Below are 12,886 nucleotides of genomic sequence, written 5' to 3'. Positions count from 1 at the left end.
CAATCAGCGGAGTTCTGGAGTAGCAGATTGAAGGTAGTTGGTAGCTGCAGCCTTTCTTCAGCAAACATCTGCAGCCTCCAGAACTGAAGTTCAGTGCTTTTGACAGAGAGCTACTGGTGCTGTACTTCACCATCCGCGACTTCCTAGAGAGCAGGTCCTTCACGATTTTCAGATCACAAGCCCCTGACTTTTGCCTTGGCTAAGTTCTCGGACCCCTAGTTGGCCTGCCAGCAACGACACCCGTTTTACATCTTGGAGAGTACACGTCTCCAGCAAGGACAACGTGATGGCCAAAGCACTGACTGGGCAAAGTATCCATGCGCTATCAAGGGGAGTGGACTTAATGGCACTGGCGGAGGTGCAGCAGAAAGATGAGGAGATGCCCCAGTACTGGGCAGCCATAATCGGGACTGCAGCTCCAGGACATCTCAGTCGGCACAGGTAACAACACTCTCCTGCGTGACATGACCTATCATCCTGGCGGCTTGGAGATGACAGGTTTTTGACTCCATCTATGGACTGGCTCACCCATCCATCAGGACCATGATCCGGCTGGTGGCCAGCAAAATACGTGTGACGTGGATTGCAGAAACAGGTCAACGGGTGGGTGAAGGCTTGCACGCAATGCCAAATAACCAAGGTAGAGCAGCACACCAAGACCCCACCTCAGCTCTTCAAGCCCGCAGAACGAAGGTTCAACCACATCCACTTGGACATAGTAGGACCCCTGCCAGAATCCCAGGGTTTCCCACAATCTGTTCACGATCGACCGCTTCACCAGGTGACCAGAAGCAGTCCTGCTGGCAGACACGTCTATAACCTTGTGAGCCACGGTCCTCATCTCGTCCTGGGTGGCATGGTTTGGGTTACAACCCCACATCACATCTGACAGAGGGGCCCAGTTTACCTTCAGTCTGTGGTCCGACTTCACCAGCCTGTGGGGTGCCCAGTTGCATCACACAACAGCTTAACACCCACACTCCAATGGGTTCGTCGAACACTTCCACAGGCCCCTCAAAACCACACTCATGACCAGACTCCAAGGACCCAACTGGGTAAACGAGCTACCATGGGAACTGTTAGGCATCCGCACGGCACCCAAGGAGGACCTCAACACCTCTTCAGCCAAACTCATCTATCGAGCTCCACTGGTGGTCCCGGGAGAACTCATACTATCCTCAGCAGGACAACAGGACGACTTGGCAGCATTCCTCAACAGGCTAAGCGGTTCACATCGTCCACCACTTCAGAGGCCATACGAGGGTCCATTCTGGATCATCTACAACAATGGGGCCACGTTCGAGCTGGAGGTCAGAGGAAAGAAGGAGGTCTTCACCACAGACAGGCTGAAGCTGGCACACCTGGACCTGGCATGCCTGGTTGAGACACCAAGACCACGTTGAAGAGGCAGGACACCGAAGGCTGTAGAGACTTTGCCTCTGGGTACCAAGGATAATAACAAGGACAATACCACGGACAATACCACAGGTTCTTGGGGGTGGGGTGGGGTGGGTCATGTGGCAGCCCATCATGGTGGCAATCGAGCCTGTGCTCAGGGTGGCAAATGTAATCAAATTCCAGCAGCCTGAGCAGCAGCACTAGCCCCAACAAGCAAACCGGCGGGTGAATGGCAAGGGCAACTTAAAGGTCAGCAACTCCAAAATGGTGCTGGCTATGCTGCGCAGCCAACAGATAGGGACAGTGGTGTGTGGGGAAGAAGGATATTGTTATGCAAGAAAGTACCCACGTGCGGGAAACCCACTTCTGTTATGCATGTTGTGACGTCAGCCAAGGGGGCCATGGCGGGAACAGTGAAAGTATAAAAGTCGGGCCTGAGCCTTAATAAAACTCAGAGCTTAACCTGACTACACGATGTGTGTGTGCTTCTTTTGAGTAGCGCATGGCTACAATAAAATTAAAAATAATAACAACAATAATAATGCACAAAAATGTAGTAAGGCAGTGACTTTGGTTCATTGATTATTCTGGAATCTAATGGCAGTGGGGAAAAAGCTGTCCTTGTGCCATTGAGTGCTCATCTTTAAGCTCCTGTACCCCTTTTCTCAATAGTTGCAGAGTGAAGAGGGCATGGCCTGGGTGGTGGGGGTCTTTTTAAAATAGAGTTGCCCTGAGAGTTGGCGCCTCTGTACCAGGCAGTGATGCAACCAGCTAGAACGCTCTCCACGGTACACCTGTTCAAGTTTACAAGTCTTCGGTGTTATACCGATCCACCTCAGATACCTCACAAACTATATCCGCTGGCAAGCTCTTCTTTGTGATTGCATCAACGTGGAGGCTCCAGGACAGATCCTCGGAGATGTTGACACCCAGGACTTTGAAGTTCTTGACCCTCTCCAATACTGAGCCCTTGATGAGGACTGGGTCGTGTTCCCATGACTTCCTCCTGAAGTCCACAGTCATCTCCTTGGTTTTGCTGACATTCAGTGCAAGGTTGTTGCTGTTACACCATTCAACGAGTTGATCTATCTCCCTCCTTTATGCTTCTTCATTGCCGTTAGTGATTCTGCTGACAACCGTGGTGCCATCGGCAAACTTGTAGATGGTATTGGAATTGTGCCTGGCCACACAGTCATGGGTGTATAATGAGTAGAACAGTGGGCTAAGTATGCATCTTTGGGGTGCGTCTGTGTTGATGATCAGTGAGGAGGAGACGTTGTTTCCAATTCATTCTGACTGTGGTCTTCCGATGAGAAAGTCAAGGATCCAGTTGCTGGTGTGTATACAGAGGACGAGAGCTTGTAGCTTCTGAGGGGATAATGGTTTTGAAGGCTGAGCTGTAGTCTATGAAGAGCAGCTGAATGTTTGAATTTCTGTTTTCAAGGTGATCCAGAGCTGAGTGGAGAGCTATTGATATTGCATCTGCTGTGGAGCGATTGTGACGATAGGCAAATTGCAGTGAGTCCAGATTTTTACTTAGTTATGTGTTAATTCTGATCATGACCAGCCTCTTGAAGCATTTCATCACAGAAGAAGTTAGTGCCACTGGGCGGTAGTTATTGAGACAATGCATGCTACTCTTCTTGGTATCGGGATGATTGATGCCCTTCTAGGATCTGGGTAAACTTCAGTCCAAACTCTTGGTAATAAATCAAATGCTCATTGACCTCTGTTTTCAATTACTACATCTTTGCAAGCAAGGCAATGAAAGAGAAAAGAACATTCTATAAATGCCAGAATGGAATGTGATAACAATTCTCTGATCATATGAAGAGTTAGTGTTTTTGGATAGCAGACTTCTGTGTCATTTAATCACAGTGGTACAGCTGCAAGTCAGTTTAATGACACAAGTGACCTAGGCGCAATCCTGACCGTGACTGCTGTTCACACAGAGTTCGGTGATTCTCCGTAATCACATGTGGTTTGTCTGGCTGCTGCAGTTTCCTCCCTCATCCCACAGATATGCTGATTAATTGGCTATTGGGCCTCTTTAACCAACCACACATGCAAGTGAGTGGCAGAATCCAGACAATGTTAATGGAAATGTTGGGTAAAAAAAATGGGTTTGGGTAGGATTAGCATATAGATAGGTGGCTGATGGTTGGCACAGAATCAGTTACTGTGCTGTCTCTCTTGACCGATATCAATTTACCTGGATTCATATTCTGTTTCTTGTCCATTATCCTCTTTCCCCCCTACAACACCATCTTTTTAGTCATAAAATTATTCCTGAAGGAGATATTTAACTTGACATCAACAGGAGAAAGCTGGACAAAGTGAACGTAGCACAATCAAACAATAATATATTAGCAATGTAGACACTGATACATGAAATGAAAATGGGTTATTAACAGCAGAGAACTTCAGTGGTTGTGGTGTCATTAAGACTTTTAACAACCTTTTCAGTGGCACTTCAAACAAGCTTCAAGATTGAGATGGTGGTGGGGGAGAGGCAAGCTCTCGAACAAAATGGAGGGAGGCACATCCTCCCCCACCATTTTGTTCAGGCGCCTGTCTACATTTTGTTACATTCTTTCTATTTCTCATCTGTACTTTGCCTCTTCTTCTATTATTGCTCAAATTCATTATTTTAATTTCTTGGGCTTCGAATGAAAGAGCACTGATCTCAAAACTGACCCTGCTGCAATACACCCAACCTGGCCTGTCACACACTTCTAACATTTGCTTTAAATCATATTTCCAGCATTCACACCAAATGGATCTCTAGCTAGCTGTAAAAAAAATAGCTATATTAACTATGGGCATCACAGGTGTAAGTGAAATGTTGAAAAAAAACATTTTCCAATAAATTGTTCATTAGCAGAGGGTTATTACGATACCATAATTAGCCTGAGAATGCTGCATTCGCAAAAACTGCTTTAAGTATCAGCTTGCTCTACATCCTTGTAGTTGATGCATTTTAAAAAACAGAAGGGAAACTGCTGACACAAAGGCTTGAGTTGATCCTGGCCTCACTTTGATAAAGCCAAGGGTCTCTCTTCCACTTATTTGTGCACAGAAATGCCACTGTTCAGAAGTTCGCTGTTAAGATACATTGAGCAGGAAGCACAAATCAAGATCATCTTCTCGCACCCTAAATCATGACCATTTCTGAGTAATGACTCAAGACACGATAATAATCTTGGACAAAGACATTATTTAGAAGACACGAAAAATATTGTTAGACCTCTAAATAAACTAAGCCATTTCTCCAATCAAGACCTTCATGGACACATTTGATCAACAGGAGACTTTAGGGGCATGTTGCTGAGGTTAAGGCTGTATCAACCAGAAACTCATTGAATGATAAAGTTGATTCAAGGGGATGACTGACAATACCTGCCATTTCATCGGTACCAGAGTTCTTATCCTATTAATGTTAAACAAATGAGTTATATAATGTTGTCAATTATTTCCCCCCCCCCCCATTTCATCTCTTTCATGGATCAACAGAAGTCAAAGATGGTGTCAATTGTTAGCATCAAGAGGGTGCAATGTGCTGGAAAATGCCCAATATTGGGGAGCTTGCGTGGAGAGAAAAACACCTCAATCACCCTCATGTACAACAAAAAAGACAATCGTGATATTCTCTTACCTTCGTTTCAGTTCGTCTTGTAGTTCCATCATCCGACGTCACCACTGACACATGCGAAGTGGGAGTGCCAGGGTCCTCCTCAACAGTAACCGTTTCTTCCACCAACTCATGTGGTTCCTGCATTTTTGCTTTTGAAGTCTGATTATTAGGACTTTGTTCCTGCAAAGTAAATGTGATATTCTGTAAGATGCAGCTGAATGCATAACTTAACCTTATTATTGTCACAATTAACTCTGGTATTGATTAAATTATCTTGGCCACTCTAAGTTGCACAAATTATTTGAACCCGACTTGTCTTTCACCTCCCCCCCCCCACCGCCCCCAAAATTGAGGGCTTCAGGAGGGGAATTTATGCAGTAGGTAGTGTTTGTACTGAGAAGGATTCTGTGATCAAAAGCTCAAGTCCAGGATGAGAAAGCCACTTCCTTAAGATTTGTCTCCAAATATCAGCAAAACATTTCTTGCAGTAAATTTCTATTTAAAAAAATCATTTAATTTGCACTTAGAGCCATTTGTAACAACAAATTTATAACCTGAATGGATGTTTAAATTGTTCAATTTCTTTTGGTAGGTCACAAAAGATGGTCCATGACTTATAAATATTCCTCATCAATCCAAGATTGCACAAATTAAATGTTGCGCATAATGTCCTTCCCACAGCTAGTAAAATACTCTCCAAGCCCATATTCTCAGTCAATCACTGTCCAAGTAATGTGTGATACAAGACTCCTAATTTTCTCATTAACATCTTGGTGAGACCTCCAAATCTATGTCTCTCTAATGCCACATATGCTTTGGTCAATCATCTCTAGTTTCAATTTGTTATATTAAATGCAAAGCTATTAGCCAGTGAGGAAATAAATTGTAGTATCTGTGGTCTTTGATTTGTGCTGCTTTCAAGCTACAAAATTAGAAAATCTATTTACCTTTACTGTTAGTTGAAAATCAATTGCAAGCAGGCAGTATCCCACAATGATTAGCCATAATGAGCTGACAGAGACTGAATGATAAGATTTAACCAGGCACAACATTAATTTAATCACGATCAAAGTACCTGCGATTAAGCCCACTCCTAATGGCATGGCTCATGGCATTGGGGATGCTAAGTTGCTTGAATTGTTAATACCTCCATAAGCCTCATGCAAGATGAGGAAATAAAATCATGTTGTTACACTTCAGAGTTGAAGAATGATTCTTCTATCACCAAGCATACCTAACTTTCCACCTCTCCTAAAGTTCCACCACCACACACCCCTCCCCCCGGCCCCCACCCCAGTCCATTTTCACACAACTGGTCCAAGAACTAACTCCTTTGTCTTTCCCAACTTAAGATGGCTAAATAAAGCAAACTGCAAACCTATTAATGAACATCCAAGTATCCATTTGAAAAATGCAGCAAATATTTCTTCACCAAAGGGCCACACACATACCTAGAGAATATCTCTGAGTGAAAAGGCCACACACACACACACACACACAGAATTTATTCAACTGAATGGCCACACAGTTACTTTTTGAAAATGTTTTAAATGTTCAAGAATCTGATATGCTGTATACAGCACCATAACCTCTCAATAAGGTCAATGACTTCCATGTTGACAGAAAATTTAATATCAACGCAGTATGATCTCCCAAGTACAAGCAGCCATTAAGTGCCCCTTGAATTAACACTGCACAGCTCTCTTAATATAAATGTTGAAAATTCTCAGTAACCAAGTAATAGTCATGTTCAGCAGTTACTCATGTTGTCCATACGTTCTCACAAGTGACGATGATATTCTGTGCATTTGATCATGATAATATTTCTACTCTTCACAAAAAGATAAACAAATTTTGTTAGATACTAGCAGTCCCTGAGGGAAAAAAAAAATCACTGATCACAAATTAGTTCACACCTCACACTGCTGAGGAGTTTCTCATCCATTCACATAACTCGAGGAGGCACATTTATTATCTATTCCAAACGGTCTCCAAAATGAAGGGCTTGTTGCATTACTGCAGATGATGTTCGATAATTCAAAATTGTGGGCTGGAGTTATAAATACTCCAAAATGCGTGAAGGAAACAAATTTCAAAACATCACAAAACTTCTCTCGTCTCCATGGACTCCCATCTACCCACCCTTTTGCCAGCACATTGAAGGACACATCTCACCGTAGAAACACTCTTCCTCTATCAAAGAGGAAGCTAAAGAGTGTAAAAGCATGGACTAACAGACTGCTTTGTCTCAGCAGTCAAGAGGTTCTTGAACAAACCTCAGTGGTGCTACTGTGCTGCCCTTGCTTGCTGCTAATGGAGTTTCCTTTTCATTGCAACCTATACACTTAAAATTGTGCTCTTCAAGTGGCTGTTTGAATATTTGAGAAAACCTGTTAAGACTGCTTGCAGAAGAACTCTTTTCATGGCACTGGGTACTTTGGGACAAATAAATGTAAATTTCCTTCTTTGGTAGACCACAAGCAGGTGGTTTCATAGTTATTGAAGTCATATTGGCATGTCAGGTTTTGATATTGCCGGATCAATAGTCCTTGTCTCTGGACAATGGTTCAATAACCATAAAGCAACTTTAGAATCTTGTTTATTTGCATACCACCAAAGTGTGTACTTGATTGCAACTGTGCATGGCATATCCACCTCAATCAAAGTATCAATCAAGGTAGAGTAATAGCCTCACCATTCAAACAAACCCAACAGTGAAAGCACTACATGTCAACTCATCAAATCCCAATACCAGGTTGAACCTCTATTATCCGGTGTTCTGTGGTCTGGCAACTTCCGTGGTCCAGCACGTGTTGAACCTGCTGCCATTAGTACAAACTCCTGAAACAGAATGGGACTGGTACTGAAAAGGTTGAATCTGCTGAATTTTATACAAATTATTAGTTCCATTTGTAATCCAACCAGAATCCTCCCCAGCCCCTGGCTTTCATGTGTAAACAACTAATTTCACTTCCATGTCCATCTTCTGCTTGTTTTTGCACAAAAGAATCCTCAATTTCAAACAATATCATTTTATTCCAACTTCCTGTCCGCCTGACTGCCTCAGGCGCTCCCAGATTGAACTGTAAAGTTGCTGTGTTTTATACAGGAGACACAAACAACTCCCAATGAAAAAAAAGAAGCAATCATTGCAGTGAAGCCAAGAGAACTATAAAAGAATTTATTGTAAAACATGCTTGTGTCAGTCAAAAGAGCTCTTAAAGTGTGAATCTACGTGGTGATGCTGAAAACACAAGGCCAAATACAAGTCAACAGATTACTACTGACAATAGGAAATAAGATTCATCCATCTTTGATCCATCATGGGAGATAGTGAAAGACTTGAAAACACTCAGAAGACAAGGAGGAGTATTGATATTGTTGTACAAGGACAACATATAGTGAACAAGAAATTAATCTAGAAACTAATTTGTTGTGGGAACAGAAGGCAAATCTCTCTTGGGCCAGAACATCAGTGCAAACTGCAACGATCGATGTTTTGCATGTATGTGAATCAGGGATCAGTCTCTTCAATCTGAGGCGCCTGCAAGCTCACACCAAGACACAAGAGAAACTTGTCCGTGAACTACTCTTTGCAGACGATGCCGCTTTAGTTGCCCATTCAGAGCCAGCTCTTCAGCGCTTGACGTCCTGCTTTGCGGAAACTGCCAAAATGTTTGGCCTGGAAGTCAGCCTGAAGAAAACTGAGGTCCTCCATCAGCCAGCTCCCCACCATGACTACCAGCCCCCCCACATCTCCATCGGGCACACAAAACTCAAAACGGTCAACCAGTTTACCTATCTTGGCTGCACCATTAGATCAGATGCAAGGATCGACAATGAGATAGACAACAGACTCGCCAAGGCAAATAGTGCCTTTGGAAGACTACACAAAAGAGTCTGGAAAAACAACCAACTGAAAAACCTCACAAAGATAAGCGTATACAGAGCCGTTGTCATACCCACACTCCTGTTCGGCTCCAAATCATGGGTCCTCTACCGGCATCACCTACGGCTCCTAGAACACTTCCACCAGCGTTGTCTCCGCTCCATCCTCAACATCCATTGGAGCGCTTTCATCCCTAACGTCGAAGTACTCGAGATGGCAGAGGTCGACAGCATCGAGTCCACGCTGCTGAAGATCCAGCTGCGCTGGATGGGTCACGTCTCCAGAATGGAGGACCATCGCCTTCCCAAGGTCGTGTTATATGGCGAGCTCTCCACTGGCCACCGTGACAGAGGTGCACCAAAGAAAAGGTACAAGGACTGCCTAAAGAAATCTCTTGGTGCCTGCCACATTGACCACCACCAATGGGCTGATATCGCCTCAAACCGTGCATCTTAGCGCCTCACAGTTTGGCGGGCAGCAACCTCCTTTGAAGAAGACCACAGAGCCCACCTCACTGACAAAAGGCAAAGGAGGAAAAACCCAACACCCAACCCCAACCAACCAATTTTCCCCTGCAGCCGCTGCAATCGTGTCTGCCTGTCCCGCATCGGACTTGTCAGCCACAAACGAGCCTGCAGCTGACGTGGACTTTTACCCCCTCCATAAATCTTCGTCCGCAAAGCCAAGCCAAAGAAGAATCAGGGCTCAGCTAATACAGGTACAGTACCCCTTATCTGAATACCCAAAATTTGAAATGATCCAAAAGCTGAAAATTTTTCATCTGTGGTCCCATAGGTAATAAGCAATAGAATTCAGAAATCCCAATCGGAGAACGGGACATAGCAGACAGAAGTTGTGCATTATGGAGTGTAGATTTTTCAATACATGTCTACTGATCATTTGTGCATATGTAAATTTTTGTATTAATATGAATGCATGTACCCAAGTCTGAGTGAATGATGATTTTTTTTTTTAAAAATGGTGATCCAAAATCTGAAACACTTCTTTCTGGTCCTATGCATTTTGGATAAGGGGTACTCAACCTGAAATGGAAACTGTCTCTTCTCCTTGTGATTTCTTCAAATAAAATTGCAATATGTTTGTCAGGCATGATTTTCCTTTTAGGAAACCATGATGACATGGGCCCATCTTTTCATGCATCTCAAGGTATTCCTTAATCTCATCCATGACAATAAACTCCAACAACTTCCCAACTACTGACATCAGGCTAACATGCCCATAATGTAGTTTCTGCTGCCCTACTCCCTTCTTAAACAGTGGAGTGACATTCACGATCCTCCAGTCCACTGGAACCATGCCAGAATTCAGTGATTCCTGGAAGATCATTACCAATGCCTCCACAATCTCCAAAGCTCCCTCCTTTAGAACCCAATGATGCATTCCATCTAATCTGGGAGACTTATCAACCCTTAGACCATTTAGCTTCCCAAGTACCTTCTCTCTCTCACGATCTTGACTGCACTCACTTCTCTTCTAAGAACCATGAGAATCCAGTATGCTACTAATGTCTTCCACAATGAAGACTGATCCAAAATATTAATTCAGTTCCTCTACCATCTCCTCGTTTCTCATTACAAATTTCTCCAGCATCGTTTTCTATCGGTCCTATGTCTTTTAGTACCCTCTTTAACGTTATTTGCTAACCTTTCAGTATTCATCTTTCCTTACTAATCATATTCTGAGTTTTCTTCTCTAAGTTTTTAGCCCTCTCTTTTGCTTTTACTATGGCTTTAACCTCTCTTGTCATCCACAATTGACTCAATTTTCAATTCATAATTTTCTTTCTTTTTGGTATGTTCCCGACCTGCACTTTACTGATTTTTTTTTGCAGAAACTCCAGCCATTCCTGATCTGCTGCCTTCCCCATTACTGTGCTTTTCCAATAGACTTTGGCCATTTCCTCTCTCATGCGACTGTAATTTCTTTTAATGCACTGAAATACCGACACAGCCTCTCCTTTTCAAACTGTAAAGTGAACTCATTGTGATCACTGCTTCCTAAGGGTTCTTTACCTGAAGCTCTCTAATCTCTTCTGGTTCATGACACACCACCCAATCCAGAACAGCTGATCCCTTGGTGGGCTCATCAACAAGCTGCTCCAATTATTTAACTTTTGGGGCGTGGTATATAGCCTTTGTAACCAATTATATTGTATCATGCGTAACCTCGCATCTATTGTATTTCTCATAGTTCAGGAGCACAGCTTTTCCCATTTTTCATTTTTTTATCTATATGTTTAGATCTTGTTCCCACTTTTGTTTGGGTTTACAGCTTATTTCATCGTTCTCTTTCTCTTGCAGCTTGATATACATGTTTGTTATAAATCTTTTAATTATCATTGTATCTGTAATCACATATTCAAAGCTGCTTCCTTCTGGCAACCTCAGCCTGCTTCCCAATTTTTCCTTCAAGTAGGTTTACAGTTGGTGATATGCAAACATTATACCATATTTGTACTTCATTTGTTCAAAAGATAATAAATTATTTCCCAAAAAACAATTTTCTATTCTTTTGATCCCTTTTCTCTCCCATTCTCTAAAGGAAAGGTTATCTATTGTGAAAGGGATTAGTTGATTTTGTGTCAATAATAATTTCGGTAGTTGGTCATTTGTTTTTTTCTTTCTACGTGAATCTTCTTCCAAATGTTGAACAGATGGTGCAGTACTGGTGAATTTCTATGTTGCACCAGCTTTTTATCCCACTTATAAAGTATATGTTCTGGTACCTTCTCCCCTATTTTATCTAGCTCTAACCTGGTCCAATCTGGATTTTCCCTTGTTTGATAAAAATCTGATAGATATCTTAATTGTGCTGCTCTATAACAATTCTTAAAGTATCAGATAGATGTTTTCGTTGTAAGAAGAAATGGGAACAACAGTACATGCAATTTGGGCATGTGAGAAAGTGGAAAAGTTCTGGGAAGATCTAAATCAGGTATTAAATAAAATCACAAAAAGCAACATACCAAAAAATCCAGAGATCTTTCTTCTAAGTAATATAAGTAAAGAACTAGGCCTCAATTTGGATGAAGCACAAAAAAGATATATTATGATAGCCGTAGCTGTAGCAAAAAAATGTATAATGTCAACCTGGAAATCAGAAGAGAGCCTGAGAGTACAGCAATGGTACATAGAAATGAATAAATGTATTCCATTGGAAAAAATAACAATTTAAAAAATAAAGTCACAGTATTCGAATATATTTGGGAACTGTACATGAAACACAACAGAGAGGGCCTACCCCCTAAAATGACAGAATGAGAAGACGAAATGAGCTGACCCAGTGTGTTAAAGTAGATGACACAATTTTCTTGTTTATTTCCACTGTGTGATGACATTGTTTAATGGGTTTATTGTATTGTATATGTTGAAAGTTTAGTGGGTAGGGAGGGGGGTGGGAAGGAGAGAGGGGGGAAAAGGGGAGAAAATGACACTGTGTATATTCAAGAGGGAAATGATTGTGTGTATTTTGGTTAATGTGGCTCATATTGTGAAAATAAAAAATGTTAAAAAAACAAGCTGCTCCAAAATGTCATCCTTTCGGCATTCCACAAACTCTCTCTCCTGAGATCCTGCATCTTCTGTTTCCCAATCTACTTGCATGCTAAAATCCCCCATGATGATCATACAACTGTTCTTATGACATGTCTTATCTATTTTCAGTTGTATTTTGTAATCTACATCCCAGCTGCTGTTAGGAGGCCTGTATATAACTGTCATTAGTGTTCTTTTATCTTTACCATTCTTTAACTGAACCCAGAAGGACGCTACCTCTTCTGATCCTATGTCCCTTCTTTCCAATGATTTAATATTGTTTCTGACCAGCCGAGCCCTGCCGCCCCCTCTACCTTCCTGTCTATCCTTGTGATACACCGTGTATCCTTGGACATTCAGCTGCCAATGGCATCCATCCTTTAGCCAGGACTCAGTAATGGCCACATCATA

The 12,886-nt window shown here is 42.4% G+C and overlaps 1 protein-coding gene across 10 annotated transcripts in view; it reads right to left on the bottom strand.

Moving 5' to 3' along the window:
- arvcfb (ARVCF delta catenin family member b) overlaps positions 1-12,886 on the bottom strand; it is a 312,666-nt gene that overhangs the window by 93,246 nt on the left and 206,534 nt on the right. For all 10 annotated transcript variants that reach the window (XM_069932580.1, XM_069932586.1, XM_069932585.1 and 7 more), the window contains one exon: positions 5,054-5,212. In XM_069932580.1, the coding sequence (XP_069788681.1) occupies positions 5,054-5,212 (159 nt within the window). The remainder of the gene's footprint in view (positions 1-5,053; positions 5,213-12,886) is intronic.

This window comes from Narcine bancroftii, chromosome 4 (genome assembly GCF_036971445.1).
Source record: "Narcine bancroftii isolate sNarBan1 chromosome 4, sNarBan1.hap1, whole genome shotgun sequence".
Taxonomy (NCBI): domain Eukaryota; kingdom Metazoa; phylum Chordata; class Chondrichthyes; order Torpediniformes; family Narcinidae; genus Narcine; species Narcine bancroftii.
The sequence above is the reverse complement of the archived record's forward strand: the minus strand, read 5'-3'. Positions and strand labels throughout refer to the sequence as shown.